Source organism: Acartia tonsa, chromosome 2 (genome assembly GCF_053477335.1).
Source record: "Acartia tonsa isolate MP-2025a chromosome 2, ASM5347733v1, whole genome shotgun sequence".
In the NCBI taxonomy this organism is placed as follows: domain Eukaryota; kingdom Metazoa; phylum Arthropoda; class Copepoda; order Calanoida; family Acartiidae; genus Acartia; species Acartia tonsa.
The window spans coordinates 38,560,901-38,587,172 of record NC_137261.1 but is presented as its reverse complement, the minus strand read 5'-3'; the positions used below and the strand labels follow the sequence as shown (position 1 = coordinate 38,587,172).

Here is a 26,272-nt window from a genome sequence, read left to right as displayed (position 1 = left end):
CACAACATCTTAAATAACCATGAAAATCTCGTTTCTGAGTTCATTTGTGGTATATTTACAATATGATATAAAAATCACCGAATATATTGACATTAATGTATTCTAATCTTAATTATCACATTCGCTTTCATATAGAACAACTGCTCGCTATAGGATGTAGCCAAAAGTCCCTTATTATGTAGTTAAAGTTTTTTATACCTATGTTTTTTCATTTTTTATTTCAGTATCGGGCCCAGACAAATCTATTTTTTGTAAGGTTTATTGTTCTTTTATCGAGTTATATTAATCTGATATTATAAATAATAATGCTGCGCAACTTATGGACTTATTTGTCTCTATGATACACAGTACAATTACATAGGAAGTAAAATACATGTACTCAATTATTTGAGTTAATAGCCTCTTTTTTTCTTCTTTTCTTTTATCACTGATTTTTTCTCAGAATTATATTGAATGTATTATAATAGCGAGGCTACTCTGTATATCATACGACACAGATCCTCTTAGTGTTATAGGCCTTTCGCGCTCTACCCTTTCGTATGCCTATATTTTGGTTGTTTTTATCCTCCTGAATTTAAATTTTATTAATTTTTAAATTTTAATTTTTATCTGACACCTCCCCCCCCCCCCCTCCAGCCCCTAAACACGAAATTAATTTACAGTAGAGGTTGTGCCCCTCATCTAATGCATATCAGATGTGAGTTACTTAAAACACCTTACAAATTGCAAAAATTTATTTGGATTAAGTATATCCTGTAATTATTTTCCTTGGAGGGTTGACCTTGCACGCCCAAAAATAAATAAAATATCTGGGTAGGTCCTACAAAAAGCATTCATTAAATAAAGGACTTCAACGGTATATAGTGATTAGTGATATCTTAGGGTACAAACTTTAGCGGTTTGCCCATAGCCTCTAGGGGCTTTGCCCCAAGAGGTTTAATCAAACCAATTTTTTGTATTTTAGATTTCAAAGAAAATTTAAAAGAAAAAATTAGTTTTAAAAAGATAAACAAAAAATTTTTTTTTGGGGGGGGGGATTTTTCATTTTTGGGGGGGTTGGGGGTGTCCCACCCCAAGAAAATAATTAGAAACCTTCCCGGGACCTATTAGAAGCTACCCTGTAAAAAGAAACCCGATCGGTTCAGCGGTTAGCGAGATCCTTCGCTACATACAGACAGACAAACAAACGGACATCGCTCTACTTTGTATTATAGATATTTATGTTTAAGACTTTGGATTATTTTGTTCAAATGAGATTTATAACTTAAAGTTCTTGTTATGATATATCAAAAAGCTGTTAATTTATATTTCTTAAAATATGATTATTGAAATCTATTTTTGTAAATTCAAGTAAATAATAATTTATTTATGAATATAATATTTTATAATTATCAGTTTAATTAAATTATATTGAATTTGATTTATTTTTGATTTAATTTATTCCTCTCACATAGGGTATCTGTTATCTACAAAAAAAAAATAATAAGACTTCATTTTTAAAAGCATAGCTTTTCTATAATTAGGGTCGGTCCGTCCGTAACGGATAGCAATTTTTCGTTAATTTATGCATGTTAGAATTGTCCTATCGATATCAAACTTTGCATGGTGATTCCTTTAGTAGTTAGGTACGATTTAGAAAGCGTAGCGACTCTATAATCATTACCAGAATGTCCGTTTACTTACAATTTTGCTTCGATTCTTATACATTATATTATAATTATTCAGTTTTGAAAGTATACAAGTAATAATGTCCGTTTGTCCTACCGTTTAAGTGCTTCGCTTTTTTGGATGTTGTCATCCTTGTTAACATTGAAATTGGTAAACTTTACAAATGAAACCAATAAAATCATTCATTATCACGACTACTTATACAAATTAGATTATTTATTAATATTCTTAAGCCTTGAATTTGTGTAGATTATTACCTTATAATTAAAAGAAATTAAACGCAAGAAAAAGAAAAAAAGTCCCTTTTCTACTTTTCTTCAACCTAAAATCTCTAACAACCATGCTTAATTCATTAGGACAGTTTTGGCAGTATGATATAGTAGCTTTGCAATTAAACTTAAATCAAACTTTAATATTTTTGCTTTTCAGATAAATAGATAGATATATAAATGGATATATTAGTAAATGAGACAGTATTAGACCCTAAATATGAGGGCTGTACCATCACCTCTATTTGGAAACCAGAAACTTGTGAGGTAATATTTTGTTATTCCTTATAATAAAGTAACAGGATATGTGTTGGGCTGTTTGTTTGTACTGAAGGATCTCGCTAACCGCTAAACCGATCTGTCCCCTATCTACCCCGTTGAATTCAGAGCCACCTATATGCTAGGGGCACAACCGCTAGTATAAATATAAAGCCTAAATATTATTCAATTAATGGAAGAAAAAATAGTACTTTCCAAAAAAAACTAAATATTTTTTGCATTATACTAATAATGTAAAGGCAACTTAACCTATATTTGAACAAAAGAAATATTTTGAGAAAGTATTTTGTCGATAACAAAATGACATCTAATTTATCCTTCCGCTATAACAATAGAGTCTTTTTTTATTTTTTGGCAATTTATGTTTCTAGCTTTTTGTAATTATATTGTGATGATATTTTCCTAATTGTAGACATTACATTTTATAGATTATTTGATGGTTATTGTCTAGTTTATAGTAGAGGCTACACTCTAAAATTTGAAATGTCCGTCTGTTCGTATGTCTGAAACTTTTTGGAGGAAACGTGATTTTCTCGGTTCTATAAAAGATAGAAGGCTGAAACTTCTTGTCAACATTCCCAAGCATAACTAGCATAATACATCCGTAGCTTTTATTTTTCACAACTGATTTTCTCGGCTCCTGTAAAAGATAGAAGGCTAAAACTTCTTGTCAATAGTCACATCAAAATAAATAATTAAGTATAAAACAACCATAGCGGTCAGACTGCTTTTAAGCAGTTTTTTTAGCCGCTTTTAATTTTTACAACAGATATATTCCCTTCATTATGCATCATAATTAGGTGTAAAAAATCTATGGTAGTCTGACTGCTTTAAAGCACCTTTTTAGCAGCTTTTATTTTTACAACTTTCAAAGATATAAACCTTTTTTTAAAGTTTGGTGATTTTAAGTTTTTGCATATTCTTTCTCTCTTTCTTTTCTTTGTTATAATAACAGATAATCTGCTTTATAACCCACTTTGATCTTTTGTCTATTTCATAATAGATTTTGTGCTTCGCTACTTATGGATGTTGCCATCCTTATTTTTAAAGTAAACTAGTTTGGACTAATATCTGATTGTTAGTTTTATTTTGGGTTAGGTATTTAGAATCAATAAGAATAAAAAAAAATTCTTGATCATAGAAAATTTAGCTCTGAAAATATATAAAGTTAAACGACATGAGATAGAATTTTAGAAAATTTCCAATTTTTTTTTTAAATACACTGTTTTTTTACAAGGATATATATGATTGCTTCATTTTATTGACAAATTAAGAAATCATTTCTTTAAAATTGTGCCATGAATTAATGTTTTATTCTCAGCCTAGCGAGAGAATTTCTGTACAAAAAATGAATATTCATGAAAATAGTGGAATCAATTTCAAATTCAATAACACTACATTAAAAATTCATCTATAGAATAATAGAAATATTTCTTTCTTTCCTTATTAAACAATTTATAAACCTAAGAGGATTTAATGTTGAAATATTAAAAGATTTAGGGGTAGGGTTAAAGTTTTCTCAGGGGCCATTTATCTTTGAGGGATTGGCCCTCACTCCCCCCCCCCCCTCCCTTTTATAAAAAGCCAACGACCAATACATTAGCTTTCCTCTTAACATACGAGGCGCTTGTTTCAGGTGCCATATCTTTAAGGTAGGGGATGGGAGAAAGGGCGCGATCCTGAACCATACAATAGGAACATGTCATAAAAATTTTGAAACCATTTGTAGGCCAATAGCTAAATCGTACACATATACTTACACTTACAAAACTAACAGCTGTTTTTAATATAGAATAGAAACTAATATAAATTAGCAATTCCTTTGTATTTTTTATGGTTTAACCAGTAAGCTTAATTGATATGCTACTTATATGTCCTTGTTTTCTGGTATAATATGACGTGTGAAAAATCATATTTTCCTGCCTTTTAAATGTCAAACATTTCTTCGTACAAATCTTTGATTCACATGAAACCATGTATTTTTTACGTTAAAAACAACAAGGATGATAACGTACAATAATACTTATTAACAGACAAACTGACATGAATGAAGTGTAAATTAGCGTTTTCATTATATAATGTGAATCTAAAGTTAAGAACTAGTTATTTTTTATCTCATTCTTGTTTCTTTTAAAAATAAATTCATAAACAAATGTAGATAAATATTTGCAGAGATACCTCCTTCATTTAAGATATCCAATTACAAGAAATTAGATAAAATTGCATTTTCTACTCAAGATTTCCTTTTTAAATCAGCTTCATGACAGAAGGGTTAGAGGAAAACACAGATGCAATAGTCATAATAGCATAGCTTAAAACTTCAAAATTTGGATAAATTACAAAGAACAAAAAGATATTAAATTATAATTTAGATAACGGCAAGATTTGCTAGATCTAATAGTGATAGACTTTAGACAAGAGTAGCGGCAATAAATTAATAAGTATAGATGTATAACCCAGACAACTACATGGCACAAGCTGTGGTGACCTGCTAGCAAATTGCTTTCTGCTCTTTTGTAGGGACTTAACTGATATTCAAAGACCCAATTTAAAGTCGGCTCAGGGTCCATATATGTTGTGCCTCCTATATTCTTTTTCTTTAATGTGGCTGCGCTCAAAATACACGGAGTCAAAATATTTTTAAAACGTGAGCCACTTCAATTTGAGGAAACGATGTACATAACGAAGTACTGGAATTGATATGTAGAAAATGTTTGCTTGCTAAATTAATCTAATGGTAAAATGCAATTACTTATATTGCGTCCAACTACATATAAAAGGTTGAAGGCTATAGATACGCAAAAGCTAATTTAAAAGTATCTTTCAATTACTAATCCTTCGGGAAAAAAAGGATTGGGTTGTTTATCTATTCTAGATAGTTTCATATTAATTTTCATATTAATTAATTTTGACATCTGTGATTGGTGGATTGAAAATTTTCTTCGCTCTGATAGGAGAAGCTTAAGTGTCGCACATCATTCAACCAATTAGAGCGCAGGTAGTTTCCAATCCACCTATCCTATTGGTCAAAATATATGAACTTAAATTGTATTTCCGCTTTTAGATAAATAATTATACAAAAAACGAATTTTATAAAAAAAAATCCTTAAAATTTGATGCAGAATTCAAATCTAACTTTAACATTAAAATTCCTTCCAACTTATATATCCTAGTATATATACAATCGTTAAAATATTGTATTTGTTATAAAGAGCTTTAAATATTTGTAATATACTTGACTATTTGATTTTTCTATTTTTGTTCTTTCTAAGAGAATAAGATTAAATTAAAAATGTGTGTAGGGTTTATGAAATACAAATATATAGTTAAATAAATCAAATATTATTGGTTCCATCTTGCAGAAGTACCTATTACATATCAAATCATAAATCAAATTATTCTGTTCTTTGGTAGATTTGTAGGAAGTCAAATCAAACATTAGTGGGGTTCAGTAAATTACATCAAAAAGAATATTTACTGAAGGATTTAGAACAAATATAAATTTATAAAAAAGATTTAGACCTTCGGGGATTGCATCTGGTAGGGTGGAGGGTTAGCAGGAAAATGGCAACAAAAACCATTATAATGCACATATTAACTAGAATAATCTGCAGAAAGATGTCTATAATACGATACCAGTTACATCTATTTATCTTATTTTAAATCATACAAAAACACATCGTAATATATTTTCTATAAATGAAAGTTAAGGAAAGGAAAAGTATATTGTCTAGTGCTATTTGTTAGCATTGTTTTCCATTATTACACATAATCTAATTACGCAGATAATTACATTTTTCAAGCACTTATGCATTTCTTACCTACCTACCCATAAACCTTTCACAGAGTATTATAAAGTTCTCAAACTTTAGAAAACTAATTATCTATGTCAACAAACTGAGTGTATGACATGGTTAACATGTCCAAATATAAAAAGAAAAATCAAGGTTACCCATGACCAATGTCTATGCTTTTAGTTTTGCTATAGAAGATTAAACAAAAAAGTTTAAATTATTAATCCTTTATAAACAAATACTAATAATAACAAAATAAATCATTCCTTTTAATTAAAAAAAAACTTTGGCTCTAAAATAAAAGTTAAGACGAGAAAAGTAGTTTTTTAACCTTAAATCTTATTCTTTTTAACCTTTTAAAGGGTTAAATGATATAATTTTATAATTGACAGTTAATAAATTTAGATAAATCAATAAGTTTGTAGCCCTTCAGAAGAAATTTAATTAAATCTTTTTTACTTGTGCTGCTAAACTGAATAAAACAAGTCATTGGTTAACAATTTCTGTCTAGAACTGAAACAATATTTTAATTGTCTTGTTTTATTGAAACTTGTTTTATTCCTTGATAATTTGAAGTCATGACATTGTGCGGCTTGTTAACTGCTTAACTTGAATGTTGATTACGTTTTTTCATTATCGATTTTATTTCTTTTCTGATTATTTAGTTTATTGATAAGATGGACGCCTACTTTTTGAGCAGTCAAGGTGTTTAATGGCTTTTATATGTATATGCTCTCTATTAATTGTCACCTTTATTATATTTTTTATAATAATACCTTTTCTAACTTTTTTAGTTTGTTGACAACGTGACATGCAAAGTTATGAGTAGTCAAGACGATGGAGACACAGGTTAGAGCAAGGTTTTTACAAGCAAAGATACTCAATAACAAGGTTCTAGATCTCTCTGTTAAAAAGTAAAATCAACCTACGTAATCCTGTTATATAAAGTAGAAAGCCCTATTTTGTCTGTGGCGTGGGATCTTGCAAACCGCTGAACCGAATGGTTCTCATCTACAGTGAAGCTTTCTATAGACCCTGAGATGTTTGTGGGCTGTTTACATTTTTACTAATAAGTCTGAGTATGGTTTTAGGCTATTTTTCTGCTTTTACATATCCTTTCAAATATAAAGCCTCCAACTGCTTGTTTAATAAATAGTAACACTGATTAATAATTCTCTATAATTTTTTTTCTGTTTCTTTCAAAACATAGAGCATGTAAAAATAAAAAAGCTGAGAAAGATTAAATGAGGTTGAAAACTGCATAATATATAAATGGCCAGACTTTCAGGTTATGGTACATAATATATTCGCCTGCATTTGAATTCTTACACTTACAGAAAAAATACAAAGACAGAAATATATTCAAATCCTATCCTGAAAGTTAATGCATTTGTCAATGTGAACAGTGAACTTGTGTATGTCCATGGACTTGGTTTTTAATAAAGGACAGAAGTTAGTTGAAACAAAGAGTTGCTTATAAATTCATGGCAAAAAAGTAAAGCCGTTCTTACCCCAAAATAATTTATTGAAGATTTTTCTTTAAAAAGTATATAATTTGTTCAACTTAAGAATACTCCTGGGAATAATTTTGCAAGATGACCTAATGGCAGTCCCAAAATACTAAGTCTGTCAAAATATATTTATTAGGAAAATAATATGGGTTGAAAAGAATCTAACATTTCTTAAATATATATTTCAGTTATAAATGTATAGTATAGTATGTGCAAAATATGATTTTTAATTTGATTTAAATAACTAAGATAAATTGTGATTTGAAATTTTTAATTTTGAAATTTAAACATTTAACAAGTTATTTTTTTAATAATAAAGACAATGTTTGTTTTAAACTTTCTTGAAAATTATTCTTTTGTACTTACTTTTTATTTGATTTAAATGTATAATTTCATAATAGTAAAATTTTTTATGTAATTTCAACAACTTCGGCGCAAAAAAAAAATTTATTTGAAAATTGAAAAGTTATTGATTAAAACTTTTAATTTAAATATTTAAATTAAAAATGATTTATTTGGAAACTTTTTAAATGAGTTTTTGATATTTTAGACGACTGGAAAACATACTTTTTCTTAGTTTATGAATCAAAAATAAATAAATCTTAAGAAACCCGGGTTTAATTAAAAGGTATAGGAAATTAATATTCGAGCAAATTTTAACTTGTTTACAAATTGTATATTTCTATTTTTATTTTATTTCATTAGCAAAAAAACAGTTTTTTGTTTAAGTTTAAAATTTAAGCATTAAAACGTCTTTGAAAAAGGAAGCGGCTAAAATTTCTTATTGAACCAAAATGTAATTATGGACCTAAGAAGAGTTCATTTTCTTATCTATAATACAAAGTAGAAAGATGTCTGTCCGTCTGTCTGTCCGTCTGAAGCTTAAGATCTCGGTAACCACTGAACCGAATGGGCTCTACTCTTCAGGAAATATACCTACTGGTCCTGTGGTGGTTTTAAGATATTTTCTTGGGGGGTGGGACAACCCCAACCCCCCCAAAAACAAAATAATCACCCCCATTTTTTTTTTTTTTTTTTTGTAGGAGATTTCCTTGGTCCTTTTACGAATTTCACCTTAATTTTTTGTATAACCTCTTGGGGCAAAGCCCCTAGAGGCTAGGGGCGAAGCCGCTAGTATCTGATATGACACTAGATTAAAACCCACAAGGTGTTTTTAAAAAACAAGCTGAGAAAATACCCCCCCCCCTAAATGGTTGGGGTTGCCTACGGCACCCCCAAGATAGAGTAAATTTTAAAATGAAAAAAAAATTTGGGGGAGGGTAATCACCCCTTTACCCCCCCCCCCCCTTGGACGTCCTTGCATGTTAGTTTAGTTTCTGATTTTGTGTTTGTAATCTCTAAAAGGTTTTGGAGTATATTATGTTTTATGCTTTTGAGTCTTGAAAACTGTAACGTACATTTGTTACACTGTGCTTGGATATTTCCATTAACACCCCCCTCCCAATTATTGTCGGGTGTTCTTATTTGGAACATTTCACCCCGATATAAATAAGACAAGAGCTACTCATCATACTCATAAACAGTCTAACAAACCTTAAAAGTGCAAAAGTCTTTATTGATTCTTTTGCTGTTTTGTATATGAACAAAAGCCACATGTTGGTATGGTCCGCATTGTTCTACTTTAATTAAAAGGGCACTCAACACTTTGTCTTGTTGCACATTTTTTTTCATAGCATAGAAAAATAGAAGGCCTAAATCTTTTAAAATTTTCTTCTGTTTATACTTAAAAGAGTGATTCCTTTTTTTTCTTAATGTATTTTCGATGAAATGTTTTCTTAGTCCATTAAACAAAGAAGATTTTTTTAGCTTAAAACATTTCTTTGTGCTATCACGCAAAGTGCGGGATAAGCACTGTTAACCCCCCAAAACGAAATAAGACGGGGTAGTTTTTCACAATGCCTAACCTCTTTTGGAGGCCCCAACACTACAGGGCTACCCTGTACCCAATAAAACCTAACCCAACCCGACCTAAGGTAATAAACAAACGAAAGAATGATAGCGCCCATTTCTTAATACTTTTCATTAAACGTCAGAATGTCTTGCTTAATAAATAGGTCAAACGTATTTCCCATTCATGTCTCTATTCTTTTATAGACTGGCAAATTTGAGTTATAGAGTAGCTTCGCTACCAAAAAAAGAAAGAAGAAAATTTTTATACAAATGTTCTTGATATACAATTTACTTGAATATAAGATTGTGTTATTCTGTTTGATAAGAGAATATTGTCAATTATATTATGCAAATTATGTTATTACAACAATACAATGTTATTTTACAAAGATACATTAAACATATGCTCAAAACAAAGGTCATATCATAATATTAACATTTTAATAATTTTGAGGTTTTATGGGATTTTTTGTTAATGTCTGGAAGGTGTTGTTTTTTATTCTACACAACATTGCGTCATACTAGAGAAAAACAGCCAAAATAATCCCATACGAATTAATTTATTCATAAATATTGTACTTAGGGGGTATGTTTATATTTTATTTCTGTATTGCAATCAAAAAGGAAAGCAATGAAAATTTGTGTCTTTGCTCACATGGTTGTTATTTAAAAACACTTTGGAAAATACTATTCTTGTTCTCCCTCTAGACATTTATAATATTTTTCTACCAGTATCTATTTAATTTTGAAATACATTTTTCCATTTGAAATAATCTGCATTGCTATTTGTATAAATTGCATAATTTCAACAAACAAAAGTAATTTTTAGTTTATTATACAAGTTAAGAAATAAAGTATTTTCCCGTATCGCTTTGAAACCGATTAATATCCGATGGATTAGAACTGGTTCTCAGCCATTCAGCCATACGGCGAAATTATGTATAGCATTGTAATATATCCAGTTATATCGGGGCTAAAAAAACTGATTTTAATCTTACAATTGCTTATTTTTATATCCACGGAAAGCTGTTTTTAATACGATGCCAGAAATAACTATTCTCTCATTTTTAACGCTACGGCAAAAAAATTATTTGAAGATATTTTAAGACAGGCTGAACACGATTTACGTGTAAATTATCATATTTCCACACCCACTAGTATTTATGTGAAAGGATTAATAAAAATTGAAGTGGCTTTCAGGGGAAAATTAATTATTTGTTTTTATTAACACTAAGAGTTGTCTTGAGGGTACTTGTATTTAATATTGATATGGAAATTTTTTATAAGTGTATTTTACTCAACACAGTCTTTATTTTTTATACTGATTTAGTTATTATTAACTAGTTTTTATCTTCGTTAATTACCTCGTTTGTGCGGGATTATCCTTTGATTTTCGTGATAATTTCTAGAAGCTATAGCATCATATGCTTGTTATTCACATCCATATACAACTAAGCCTTTTAGTTTTATTACACGACCTTTGTCAGGAAGGCCTAACTGTGCATAGTAATGAGTTGACCCTGTTTTAGGACCCAGGCATTACTCCTACTCACACTAGTAGTGTCACTAGTAAGTCATAGCAGCACTAGATACCATGTTAACATTTCTAGTATGACGAGGTGTGGACTACACTCGAATCCGACACCTCCCCTAAAGCAAGCAGGCACTCTATCGTGCCGGTGATTGATGATTTTTAATAAGTTATGCCATTAATTAGAAAAGTATCTTAACCATGTGAGTTTTACTTATTGAACTGAATTTAACCAACAAAGACCAAATATAATTCCAACTACATATTTTGTTTTTCTGACTTTTTGGACATTTGAATTATCTAACTTAACATAATCCCCAAAATTCCGCCTAAAAGCAAATGAATTTATACTTTTTTGTTTTAGTGTATAATGGAACAGTAGAATATGACGAAGATGGATGTTTTTATGATCCAGAACTGAAAGCAAGTCTTGACTACTTCAGATATAAACAGGTAGAATAATACAACAGTGATGCTTTTCAAATCAACAAGTCCGTTTGTCCATTGGGTGTTCAATGTAATGATGATTGTTGTCGTTTATAATCCTAAAATGAGAGCATAATTTTTTTCCGATTTGAAAAACTTTATCAGAAATTCTACTCTATAATGTTGGTTTTTGGTTTGTTCGTCTGTTGGTTGGTGAGAGGTTTATTATAACTATGTCCCTGAGCTAAAAATCATGTCGAAAATAAAAGCTTTAGGAAAAAAACTGTCCTAATATCCTCTAAAATTATCTATTATTATCGAAATCTGCAAATATATTTTGAAATATTTTCAGCAAAAATAATATTTCAATAATAATTACATAATTAATCTTTTTTCAAATACTTTACTAAAGTCAAACTAACCTTAAATAAGTTGATTTTTGTTTTTCACATTTTTTTTAGTAGTAAAACCAATCATGAATTGCTTTTGTCGGTGGATTGTTGTCGTTGAAAGTTTTAAAAAGGCTGCAAGTAAATTTTTAACAATTTTAAGACGTAAATATGAATAAATCTTGTTCAGATTCTATACACATATAAACTTAAAAGATTTTATCAGATTTTTACAAAATATTGAATTCCCGGGATATAGAGATAGGCCAATAGACATTATAAATTTCCCTTGATTATAAGTAAAATTTTACATATTAAAACTAGTAACTATTCGTGGGAATAAAGAGGTCAAGATTTATTTACTCACCATTGTCCTCTCCCTCCCTGTGCAACTTAAATTTTAAACAAGAGAATAAAACAATAGCTTGCCAGCATTTTGGTGTATTATTGTTTATCACAGGATAAAGGGAATAATAGATAGTAAAAATCTACAGAATTATGGCTGTAGGGTTGCGTTAAATATTTAACAAAAATTACAAACATTATAAGGATTTTAATTACTAACTTTATAATAATTTACAGAAAATATTCGAAGCTTTTTATGGTGCACATAAAAAAGGGGAAAAAACTTATAAGTATCCCTAATAACGTCATATTAGAATAATGGACTCTTCTAATATGACGTCATTCGGGAATGGGTTATTTCGGCCAAAAGTCTTTTTTAGATTTATCCCTTTTTGTAAAGGCATTATGAAGAGATTCATAATATTCAAGATTAAAAGATAGCATTACTCTAAATTTTTGGTCATTGAATGTTGCTATAGGTATCCCAACAAGCATAAAAACGCAAAGAAAAAAAATTAAGAAAGAATGATTTTTAAAATACTTATCTAGAGTGAGTAAAAGAAGAAAAAAATGTTGTAATCATTGTTTCAATTTTACTTTTTTTACACAAAATAATTTTCTATTTAAAAATGTTTTATTTATTTTAGTTTGCCAAGTCTGTGGGAGTTATCATCATTGGTGAGTTTTATTTATCGATTTACGGGCGTGAAGAGGATAGGTGATACTACCCCAAAAGCTTGTTTGAACACAACTTTGTTTAAGGTCCTGATTAGATAAAGCTTATTTTTTTACGGGGGAAAAAGGATGATTTATCAATAGGAGAAAAGTATACCAAGAAAAAATTATATTTGTTTTATTAAATTTATATATATGAAAAAAAATATTTAGAATACCGTAATAAACGCATATTATTTAGTTCTCCTTTTTAGGGCCCGAGAATGGTTTTAGGCTATTTAATTATATTTTAGTCTTGAGGTTTTTTTTATTAACATACCCTTCGAATGCCAGGATTGAAGCCACCAGTATTTGAAATCTTCTTTAAATAATTATAAAACTATTACAATACTCTGAAAAAAGAAGATTGTCATACATATAAACGAAGAAAGAATTTCTCACAGTTTTTTTATCCTTTTAGTAAACATGAAATTAATACTCATTTTAAAATCTTTTAAAACTCAAAATAAGTACTTTACAAAAAATGTTTGTTATAGTTTATGATATAAATTTTGCCCTTTGCACTTGAAATAATGGTGTGCCTAAATTTGCAAATCTTAATGGTTCAAATTTGCCAAAAAAAAAGTGTCATAAATTTAACTAAAACAAACATTGCAATTCTTGGATGATACGGATGTTAGCATTGAATGTTAAAGCAACAAAAAATATATCGTGTATATGTTATTAATCTACTAGCAACGTCTATTTTTAGTCTAAATCATTCTATACTATTTTTTATCGTAACAAAGATTCTTTTGTTATAGAATAAATTAGATATTGCACATTTGTTGCGGTATAAAGGGATTTCACAATTCATTGACGTTAAAGTAACCCCCCTCCCCCCACTCATCTCTGCCGAATTTTATTGAATGGTTTTTTTTGTAGAAAATAAATATTTTGGGGAGGAACGGGTTGTGGATTAGTTAAATTTGCCCATCCTAGGTTGGTATTACAATTAGAGAGGTAGGAGACTTTGAGCTGCTTAATATACTAGTCCCCAAAGTTCTATAATAAAGTTTTCTTATTCGTTTTCTTAACAACTTTGGGTGATTTTTAGAATTTTTTATTGGTTTGTTTATTAGAATGAGTAATAGTTTGTTAACGTTTCAACCACTAATAGTAATGTACAGAATGGGTAATTTTGTGTTTCACCATTGTGGATCTACATTAATTTATCGGCTATTGTTTTATCCCTTTAGATCCCTGCATTAAAATACATTGTGTGTTTCTATCATAAATCTTTACAATAACAACTTACAGCTACAACAATGCTTTAAATAGTAATCAGGGATAAATGATAAATGATAAACACACATAATAGCACATCATATCGATACAGAACGTAGTATAATCATATTACAAGAAAACTTTTTTTAAACTGTTTTCTGGCTCTCTAGCCCCAAGGTCTGTGTAATTTACCTTTGCAATCAAAGAGGTGCAGAGTTGTTTTAGAATGATTGATGCAGTTGGGGCAGGAATCTTAAACAGATAAAGGTTTGGGTGGACTTCGTAGCCAGAGCAAATGTAGCTTTAGTTTGTCAGGTCAGACACAATTATGGGGTATGGGGAATGAGTCAAAGTCAAATCCTTTATTCTAGAACCAAAATATGAAATTGTAAGGCTTTGTTGCCAAAATAATATTGGTATTTTTTTTAGATATTATGAACAATAAAAATAAAAATGTTTTTTTTATTACAGGTAGAAAAGAAAATAATGATAATAATTAATGAAAAAATCAAAGAAAACAATGTCCATGTCCTCTTCAGAATAATAATCGTTTTATTGGTTTAAGTTTGAAATGCTCTTGAGGTTTGAGATACTTTTATTTCTCTTATTTAAAAAAAAAGTTTTTATTTGCTTGCATTTAAAGCGTCTATAAAAATGCTAAACATGTATTTAAAAAACAACTAATTGTTACATATAAGCCTTTCTATTACAAAACTTTTTATCAAGGCTCGGCAGCGGCCAGTTGTTAGGAAAGATATCAGCAGAAGTTGAACTCAAAAGCGGCTGGATTTTGCTATACCAGAAATTTATGGAAAATGTTGCTTAGCTTAGTGCTGTTTTTGCAAAGGCGGCTGGATAATTCTCTGGCCGCAATGACAGCAAATTGCTCTCCTTACCTATGGCTGGCAATTGCAAGTGCCGAGCCCTGCTTTTTGTCAACTTTGTGCGATTAAGAATTCCAGGAGAACATTTATATTATGTCATTTGGATTAAACTTTACCCTGCACTCAGTCAAGGATAAAGAGAAAGGGCAATGGATTACAAATTATTATTTACTTTAAAACCTTGTAGATACTAAGTGAGATGCATTTTCATCATTGTTCATATCGCAGTTTTTCTTTAATTTCATTTATTGAAAATGTTGTCGATAATGTACCCTGTACTTTGAAAAGTTTTAAGGTTAGGAGCAAAGTTGCTATTTATATTCATTATTCATTATCTCTAATTCAATATTTTGAACATCAGCATCATTATTTAAGTCGTTGGTAAGATATATAGGATGAATTCGATAGGATACCTCGAATTTTTATAACATTAAGTAAATTATATATTTAAGTATAGAAGTGTAGATTTAGTTTCTATTATAAAGTATTAAGGAATTAAGAACATAATATCTTAAGAAGTATAAACAAGAAACTGTCATAAAGATATATTTTAGATTAAAAGATTATCTTTAAAATGATAAAAGGATAGTTTTTTTTAATTCAGGGCTCGGTAGCCGCGCGTATGCCGAGTGTAAGTCTCAGTGAAATCGTCATTTTGTAACTTTGAAATTCAACTTGTTGTCTAAACCTGTTTCTACACAGACAAACCATCTTTTCTGAATTTCTTTTTTTGCACACAAACTGGTTTAAACTTGAGGCTTATGCGCGGCTGACGCGCAGTTGCCGACCCCAGTTTTTATATTATTTAGTAATTATACCTACAATTTCCAAATATCTGCTAAATCATGAAGGCATTGAAAAAAAACTTGTCTATGCAAAGAAATTCTTTAAGAAGTTTTTATTGTGCCTATAAAAAAGTATGCAATACTGGCCTACAATTGGTCAATTAAAATGTATACTGGCCTACCATTGTTAATCTAGTCTGTGTATTGTGTATCATTAGTCATTTGTACGTAAGTTTTTAATAGTCACTAAAAAAAGGTTCACTCTTTAACTAAGAACTGCTAAAATAGGGTTTTGTTACCCTAAATCCCTCACTAATTTATTTTTTTATCCCTATCCAAAAAGGAAAGTTTGGTCGTCCTTCTTGGTTGTTATTATTATTAACTATTTTATTTGTCAGAGTTTTAATTAAGATTACTACAAACAAAAAACATGACAAAGCAACATAATTAGTGTCTTTCTCTTGTGTATTAGATAACAAGGATGTCAAATAACAAGGATTGTAAGCTAGCTTAAAATGAATTTATTTCGGATGCCAGAGATTTTTATATAAAAAACTTTCTTCCGTCCTTTATTATCATCAGTCAATAATCCACATTCAAAGCCGTAGCCGTAAGTAAGTCACAAATTCACAGCTTAGCCGATTAACTTTTGTAAAATTGGGAGCTTTAACCGTCCTTTTTTCAAGAATCTGCTAATTATGAGGGAAATAAATATTATAAATAAATAAAAATACTTACATACAATGAAATTAATATTGTTGCAGGAAATATATACATATGTATGAATATTCATATATACAAAAATAATTTTATCTTTAAAAGACACTACTGTAAAAAAATACTTTTGATAGAAATGCCTCATAAATACCTTTTTCTATTTTCTTTAAAAGAAGTAGATTTTTTTATTGTTCAGAAATGTAGTTCTAGTTTCTTCGTTAAAGTTTTTAAAATTAGTGACAAAATGAATTCGTTGTTTTGTATGCAACTACCGCAATAAATATAGTAGTTATTTCTCGTATCGTATTATAAACCGCTTTCCGCGGATATAGAATTTTCAATTATAAGATTAAAACTAGTTTTTTTAGCCCCGAGGTGCCGAAGGCTCCGGCTAAAAAAACGGGTTTTAATCTATGCTAGACATAGTTTTTTCGTATGGATAAGAACCGGTTCCTATTCACCGGATTCGAATGAATACGAAAAAAATAATTACCTCATAAAATCATGTATAAAAAAAATGATTTTAAAAAGCATGTTAAGTTTTTTATCCTTGTGTCTATACAATAGACTGATAGTGTCATTCATTAATTACATTCCATTCAAAAATATGAATACAACTGCATATACTAATACAAGATAATTTCCCTATTCACGAAATTTGTCCTTCCTGCATATTTTATGTATATACCTAAATTGACCCTTTTTAAAAAGATATAGATACATTCCAATATTCTAATGTTATGGCATATAAAACAACATGTAGAATCCAAGAAAGGAGCTTTTAGAAAAGTATTTTCTTTTTTATTAACAATTAAAAATGGAGTATAGTCCCTTTTTTGACAACGCCTCTTAAGGGGAGTTTCGTCGTAGCTTTTGATAGGTCATTTTAGGTTAGGTTTGGAAGTTGGGTTAAGTGATTGACCTGTAGGGTTAGGCTATTAGCCCCGCAGGGTTAGAGCCCCCTGCAGTGCCGTGGCTAGAATTAGGGAAAAAGCTACTGTAAAAATTACGACGAAACGCCCCTTAAGAGGCGTTGCCGCGAAAGGGACTATACAAATAAAGTGTTGAATAATAAATTCAATGAAAATAACTTTTAAAAAAATTAACCAGAAAGGGAATATTTTTTGCTTTGTTGTTACGATAATTAATGGTTAGATTGTTGAGGGCAATAGGTGTGTGTATTTATACTCATTTAACTTAATTATCCTGGTTAATGGGGTTCATGACAACACACAAATATCACATTGAGCTTTTTAATTAAATAGGAAAGGGTTATTTATTATAAGATAGGGAATTTCCTTTAATTTGAATTTGTTTTGCGGTAAAAGAATGTTTAAAATGGGTTATTATTTAGGAGATCAGTTTAATAAAGCAGGTTGAAAAAAAACATACTTTCAGCAAAAACGTTGCAAAATAGATTATAGTTGTTTATTGTAGTAATTGAAGAAAGACTATATCTATGTGCTTACAAAAGGTTTAAATTAAACTATCTTGGAAAGTATGAAGTATGTTTTTTTATTTCGCATATTTAATCAATCGATTGTAAGGTCAAAAAGAATTTTATTTCTAGACCTCAAAAAGATTATAATTTGAAATGGTGAAAATTTATTTAATCAAAACAGCAAGAAAATTGTTCTTTATTGCAATTAAAACTATTTTCTTATCATAAATAAATTTAACTTATGTTCTTAAAAGCATCAAAACCTCACATAAAATAGCCCCAAACCTGCAACATATTAATACTTACATTTTTCGACTGTGGACTAAAACTCACATCTAAATAGCAAGGATAGGGGATTGGTCACTTAATAACTTGTACCCAAAGGACAACGAATGAGAGAACTTGTTTATAACAAATTAGGTACCAGTATAATTTACAGGCCTTGCTTTTGCTTTTAAACCTTGGATTTTCTTACTGCTTTGCTTGAAAACTTATTTTAAAAGTTGTGGTGAGTGTAATACATCAACAGAATATTCAAATTACTTCAACTTTATTCAATTTTTTATACAGTATCCTTGGACTAGTTAGCGATGAAAAGCTATAAAAAATTACAAAATCAAGAGGTGGTGTAAAGATTAAAAATGATAGAAAAAAGGTGAGGATTCTTTTCCAAATAGTGCCGGTTGAGCTTTCTATGAAAAAAAATTAAATAGGTAGGATGAGGTTTTCCCCATTCCTGAGAACATACACCTGTGGGGCTAACATAAACTGACTTGAAGTAATAATATATAAAAAACTACCCCCTCACCCTTTTATTTTCCATATAATTCAATAGCATTGATACTTTATTGATAAGCCTAAATTTTCTTTGATTCTTAAAGATAGAAAGATAACAATAAGCCGTTTTTTTATTACCGTCAGCTGCTTGGAATTTGAATAAATTTGAATTAAGAATAAGAAAAAGGAATAAAAAAGAATGTACAAATATTATATGAACAATTAACTTTCCTAAAATAAGAAATTTGAAATTGTGTATGCGCACCAGACTATTTACAACAAAAATGGGAATCTTTCGGAATTTTAAATATTCTTTTTGATTGAAATTCTAGATCTAGAACAGCATAAGCTACTCTATAACCAGGTTGGAAAAAAAAGTTAGTCAACACTTCCCCCCAAACCCCCATCGTTATGTTTAAAATAAAGTGAAAATAAATTGAAAAAAAGAATATATGATTATAAAACACAAAACCTTTCAAACTCTTTTGTAACTTCACTGTCAGATTAAGGGACTAAAGTAATTCGTATGCTGGATGCTCTTTAGTAGTGAGTATATTATCAAAAAAGCAGCAATCTATATTAAATATCAGCTTAGAAAATCACATTTCCCCAATAGCGTTATGGACAGACGGACTGGCGGAAAGAATAGTGATTAGCTGCACCACTAAAAAAATAATTATTTTGTTATTCTATTTGTATAACAAAAAATTAGTTAGCATTAGAATGTCAAAAACATTATGCCCAATTTTGGTAATGAGGAATATTAATTCTTTTATGTAAAAGCCATTAAAAATTATATAAAGCATTGACTAAATATGTTTGTTTCAATAGGAGATTGCCAAGAATAAGTTAACCATTTGAATTTAAAATTGCGTCCATTTGCAGCATTTTTAATTTAGTTAAACAACCAGGAATATTAAGAGGAAAAGAAAGGGTACAAGAAAAAAAATGAGGGAAAAGGGGAGAATGAGGATATTTTGCATTTTAGAATGCCGACCAGAAACTACAATTTGTACAGTAGCTTTGCTTATAAATATAGAACGAATAAAATTATAATTATTTATCAAATCTTACTTTAGATGACTTTAGGCGGATTATAATTAAATTAAAAATTATAAAATTAAAACCAGGCCCGGGCTAACAAAGTTTTATTAATCTTATGGGTTTTATTTTAACATTCGAGGAAAATTGTATGTAATACAATGAAAGCAATATAAAATTTTTAAGTATTGCTAAGAAACGGTTCAAATCCAGCGGATATTAATCGTTTTCTAAGCCATACGGAAAATAGTTAACATTGTACATCTTAGATATGTAAAAAAAAAAGAAGCTACGCTTCTTTTTTTAACTAGTTTGTACAAGCTATTAAAAAATTATTCATTATAAATCACATCAACACTTTTATAATAATCCTATTACATAACATAGAAATATTACAATTCTTTCTTGATTAATATGGAAAAAGCCTAATTTTTCATAATGAGAAACAACTCAATATCGCAAAAACTGATTTTAAGCTATTAAGGAGAGGAATAACATCCTCTAGGAGATATGCCCCCACGAAAAAAATCCCTCTTTTTATTAAAAAAATAAATATAAAGGGGGGGGGGGGACTGAGTGTACCGGGTACCCCAAAGCCAATAGTTATTTTCAAATAGCTCTCTATTATCAAACCAAACTCTTTCTTGTTTTGAATTAAAAGATCTAGAAGTGTTTTCTATTTCAATTTTTTTAAACTTTGATTTTCCTACTTGTGTGTGTTTTTTTTAAATGGAACTTTAGATACTTGACTAGCTGATGTGCCCGTAGTATTGAAACGTAAAAATATAAATGTATTTGCCTACATTCATCCCGGGATCTATTTGTAGCTTCCTTAAAATATAGAACTAAACCGGAAAGGTAGTAGAACAATCTTAAGCTGCAGAGAGAGAAAACTTACTGCTGTATTTAATACTAGCGGATTCGCTCCTAGAGGCCTCTAGGGATACTTGAGGAAGGGGTGAGTCGAATTTGATAACCCAATTTCTTATTACAGATTTTAAAAGAAAAAGTAAAAAAAATATTTTGGGGGGTGGAATTTTTTTTTTAAATTTTAGTTAAAAAAATAAAAATAAATTTTTTTGGGGGGGTATTTTTCATTTTTTGGGGGGTTGGAGGTGTCCCACCCCCCAAGAAAATAGTTATAAACCTTCCCGGGACCTATGAGAAGCTACAATGTTAAGGAAGACCCGATCGGTTCAGCGGTTAGCGAGATCCTTCGGTACACACAGATCACAGAAACAAACAGACAGACATCGTTCTACTTTGTATTATAGATGATCACCCCATTTCAAGATGAGCACTGCTGTGCCTGTATATTAAATGTAATAGAAACAAGGATGACAACATTCATAAAAGCGAAACGCTGAAACGGTGGGACAAACAGACATTAACACTTGTATAGTGTCAGAACTGAATAATCAGAATATAAATGTATAAGAGTCGATGCAAATGTGCCTTCAAAATGTGCTGTTACAAAACAATAACCTGTTATGAAATCTTAAAAGAAAATCGAAAGGTTTTAACTTAAAAACACATATAACGTAATTATTAATTCTTTGTATTATTTTTTCTGTAGTAGAATATAAAAAATAACTAGTGGCACTTAATTCCCATTTTAAAACGAAATAGTAATAAAAATTAAGGGATTAGAGCATTTTTTGAGAGGATTGTGATACTCTCTCTCAAAATAGTTTTTTTTTAACTTCCCTGGACATATCAGAAGCCTTCCTGTAAAAGAGAACCATAACGGTTCAGCGATGAGCGGGATCCTTCGCTACAGACTATAACAAGGATGACAACATCCATAAAAGCGAAGCTCTGAAATGGAAGGACAAACGGACATTAAGACTTGCATAATGTCAGAACTGAATAATCAGAATGCGAATGTATAAGAGTCAAAGCAAAATTGTAAGTAAATTTGTTGAAAAACTGCTTGATACAGAATAATGTTTATGGACATACTTACATTTTTAGGACTTAATTATAGAGTTGCTTCGCTTATAATATTGTACTTTATTTTTCCAGGAATCAGTATACTAAAAATCAGATCAATCGGATAATCGCTTTTTAAATTGTACTTAATTACTAGAGGAATCAACATGCAAAGTTTGAAATCGATAGGACAATTCTAACATGCCTAAATTAACGAAAAAAGCTATCCGTTACGGACGGACGGACAGACCCTAATTATAGAAAAGCTTCGCTATAAAAAAAAGGAAAGATTAACACTCTTGCCACTCTATGCCCTTTAAACACAGACACTCTTTCAATCTGTCTTTCTGATTTGATATGTCACTGATCTATAACTATATTTAAGAGTAATCGAAACACATGCATAGAAGATTTAGCTTTTATAATACATTGTTGAATGTGTATCTAGCTTGATATAAACCTTGTTTCAGCATTGAGTGTGTTGGGGATAATTGGAAATATTGTCAGCATAGTTGTTCTCGTTTTGAAGGTAATTTTAATCCCATATTCTTACTAGTATGAAAACAACCATAAAAGCGAAGCTAGACAGATCATAAGGTCTGACATACGAACATCAAGAACTATAGAGTAACAATGTATAAATGATAAATTTAATTCGTTGTAATTATTGTGCATCTGAATCCTTTAACAGTACATTTATATAAAAATAAAAGTATAAATTTAAATTCAAACTTACTGATGAAGGAGTTTATATAAGTACATACACTTCTTAATTAATTATTAACAATACTCCCCCCCCCCCCATATCTGCACAGGTAAATTTGGAGTGGGTATTGAACTACAATGGGCAGCTTTCAATTATTTCTTAGTTTCTTATTGCTTGAATTTCAGGAAACCAAGAATTGTTTTAATCAGCTCCTAATAGCGCTCAATACTTTTGACAGGTAATTGTTCTTCATCACCCTCAGGTCTAATAAAACTGCCATTAATCTAACAATTTTTCATTTTACTATACGCTGTTAGATGTATATAATAATAATAAAATACAATACATCATTTTTCAGTATTGCTTAGAACCAGCTCTAATCCAGTGGATTTAATCGGTTTTGAACCATTTATATTTAATAAGACTTTATCTTTCTGGTAGTTGCGCCCCTAGCATCCACTAGTATGCGCGGGGCACATTCGATGATTGAAAAATAGCATAAAACAATCCCAAGACTTCAAATCTTCAAATAAAATAGCATAAAACCACCCTGGGGCATTTATAGATAGATAACTCAATTCTCAAATGGTTACCATACATTACCAAAATAAGATATTTTCTATTCAGATTAAATTTTGATGAAAAATATTTTGATTAAATTATTTGTATTTTCAGTTTGTACCTGATATTTGCTATTCTGGACGTAATCAGAAGTGATTTTCCCCATCTATACGAGGAAATTAGATATGACACATTAGATAACTTATCATATCCACTTCTTGTAATTATAAAATCAAGAATAGTTATTTCTCGCATCGTACTATAAACAGCTTTCCGCGGATATAAAAAGTATAATTATGATTGTACATCTTTATATGGAGTGGGGACAAAACACCTAATTTAAAAATACCTAATTTAAAAATGCCTAATTTTATAAATGTCTAATGTGACAAAACACCTAATTTATAAATACCTATTTTAAAAATGTCTAATTTAAAAATACCTAATTTTAAAAATGCCTAATGTGACAAAACACCTAATTTTAAAAATGCCTAATTTTATAAACACCTAACTATAAATACCTAAGTTTAAAAATACCTAATTTTAAAATACCTAATTTAAAAAAACCTAATTTTAAGCATATCTTAAAACTGTTGTTAAATATATTAAACCAGCTACGCTCCCTAGAGCAGGGGCGTCCAAGCTTTTTTTTTTGGGGTGGGGAGGAAAATTTTTTAAAGGGGGGGGTAATTCATTTTTGGGAGGGGTTAATTTTTATTCCCCCCCCCCCCATAAAATTTTTACCCCGGGGGTTAAATTTGCTTGGGGGGGTAATTACCCCCCTTAAAATCTGTTGGCAGGGGTAAATTTTGTTTATCCCCCCCCCAAAAGAACAATCAGCGATTGGATTAATGTTTTCAAAATTTTAAGTATTTTGATATTTTAGAATTAGGCATTTCTAAATTAGGCATTTAGATAGTTTAGAATTAGGTATTTTTAAATTAGGCATTTTTAAAATTAGACATTTTTAAAATTAGGTATTTTTAGTTAGGCATTTTTAGTTAGGCGTTTTTAAATTAGGCATTTATAAATTAGGTGTTTTTAAATTAGGTGTTTTTAACGTAGGTGTTTTTAACATTAGGTATTTTTAAACTTAGGTGTTTTTAGTTAGGCATTTTTAGTTAGGCATTTTTAAATTAGGTGTTTTGTCCCCACTCCCTTTATATTTGAAGAAAACTGGATATAATACGATGCTAGACAAAGTTTTTTTCGTATGGATGAGAACCGGTGCTAATCCACCGGATATTAATCGGTTTCGAATGAATACGAGAAAGTGTTATGATTCCTGTAACAATTAGGTACAATTTAGACAGCGTAGCAACTCTATAATCGTTACCAGAAAGTTCGTACGTCCATTTTAAACTGCTGTTATAAGCTAAGCTTCTCTATAATCAAGTCCTAAGAATGTAAGTATGTCTTTAAAAAATATTCTGTATTTAAACAGTTTTGCAACAAATTTACTTAACATTTTGTTAATTTATATTCTCTTTATTCAGTTCTGACACTCTACAAGTGTTCATGTTCGTTTGTCCTACCATTTCAGCGCTTCGCTTTTATATATGTTGTCATCCTTTTTTACAAACAGCAAAGTTTTTCTCTAAGTCTAGAATGTCAGTCTATTTATGTGTACTGTTCGACTTCATCTATCCCCCTCTTATACTTTCCTGAATATTTCACGACTCTTGAGGGTTAAAATGAATATGTTAGTCTTACAAAAAAAACTTCGCCAATTGACGAAATCTTAATGGTTTGTTAAAAATAATGTGTCATATACTATTCAATAATTTAGCCATTTAATGAGCTGAGTCCGTACTTTCTGACAATGGTACACTTTCCATTTCACAGGTAACCATCTACAATTATTCAGAAACAGCGTATAGTGTCCAATTAATAATGTCGTCATGCACTACAAATGACCAATGATAGGCCAGTATACATTGTAATTTGTCAATGGTAAATTATATGCTGGCCTAGCATTGGTTATTTGTATTTCATGACGTCATTTTTTATTGGACACTATACGAAGTTTCATTATTGACTGCACCCCTGGCATCTAGTGGAGGGAGTGCAGTGAAATAACTCAGTATAAATAAGTAAAGAAATAAATTTGTTTAGAATAAAAATAAATGGTACGCATACCACAAAACATAATAATTCATAACATACAATTTATGGTTTGGAATGTTTATTTTGTTTTGGTTTTTAGTAGCAAGTTTTACCAAGCATAGTTACAACCAAAATATTTTAAGCTTATCAATTTGATGTATAAAACAAATCTATTTATTTTAAGAATTCAAGTCAACTATATTTTTTGTATTTTTTAAGTCCAGTTTAACATTACAACTTCAGCCTTGCTGTCGCTTTATTATCAAGCTAGTTAGTTTTATAGTTGTCAAATATGTGTTCCCAATATAAGTAGTTAAAGCTGATATATTTTTTGCACTTTCTGTTGCAATATCAAATCTATATGAATTTACTTAAAAATTACGTGCAAAAATAAACATTACTACAAAAAATGTATGACTATCGACTTTTGCCTTATTTTGATATAAGGAGATGACTAAACTTTCATTGGGTGAAAACTACTAAACCAACAAACAGACCTACTGAACACAAGAGTTGCGTCGCTATTTAAAAACATATTTCTATAATTTGTTCTCTCTATATGACGTGCTTTAATTTCAAATTTTGCTCACATTTTATATTTACATATTCACACTTTTAAAATTTTTCTAGCAGCAGTGCAGCTAACTATAAAATAAGGTATCGTCCGGATGACCAGCAGCTGCAACTACAGCCGCGCGGCTCCACCCAAGTGTGGGTTAGGAATTAAGAAAGAGGCGACTGTATAATTTGGCTTCTCTAAGCTGCGCGGTTGACATCCACTTGGCACAGGCTGCCAAGCGCTGAGTTCCTGCCATTTGATAAAAAAAAGATTGTTAATTATATGATATGATACATATGATATAACAAACAAAGGATATCAAATTTAACTTATTTTGCTTAATATCAAAAAATTTTATTGTTTTATATTTTGTTGAGAAAATGTTCCGTCTTATTTTATTTTGAGTCACTGTGCGGCTTTTATAACCCTTGGTTAGCATAACTTAAAAATATAATTACAAAGCATTGGTCTTGTTTGAGGTCCACATCCGACATAGTGGAAATCGCCAAAAATGGATGTTATCAACCTTGTTCACATGTATGTAATATTGGTAGAAAATAATTTCAATATTGAAATTCCAATTTAAAATATTTTCTCGTGATAAAGAAATATTTTCATAATATGTTCCTCAGAATAGAATATTGTTTAATTATTGAAAAACTTCTGTATAATTATTAATTAGTCTAATATTGTGAAATT

At 29.8% G+C, this 26,272-nt stretch overlaps 1 protein-coding gene across 2 annotated transcripts in view; it reads left to right on the top strand.

Annotated features, from left to right (window-relative positions):
• Positions 1-2,095: 2,095 nt before the first annotated feature.
• Positions 2,096-26,272, top strand: part of LOC145311756 (FMRFamide receptor-like) — a 49,958-nt gene continuing 25,781 nt past the window's right edge. For both annotated transcript variants that reach the window (XM_080150734.1, XM_080150733.1), the window contains exons 1-8: positions 2,096-2,204; positions 6,805-6,859; positions 11,328-11,416; positions 12,771-12,801; positions 22,112-22,170; positions 22,533-22,585; positions 23,023-23,083; positions 24,698-24,753. In XM_080150734.1, coding sequence (XP_080006860.1) covers positions 2,118-2,204; positions 6,805-6,859; positions 11,328-11,416; positions 12,771-12,801; positions 22,112-22,170; positions 22,533-22,585; positions 23,023-23,083; positions 24,698-24,753 — 491 coding nt within the window. In that variant the 5' untranslated portion in view covers positions 2,096-2,117. The remainder of the gene's footprint in view (positions 2,205-6,804; positions 6,860-11,327; positions 11,417-12,770; positions 12,802-22,111; positions 22,171-22,532; positions 22,586-23,022; positions 23,084-24,697; positions 24,754-26,272) is intronic.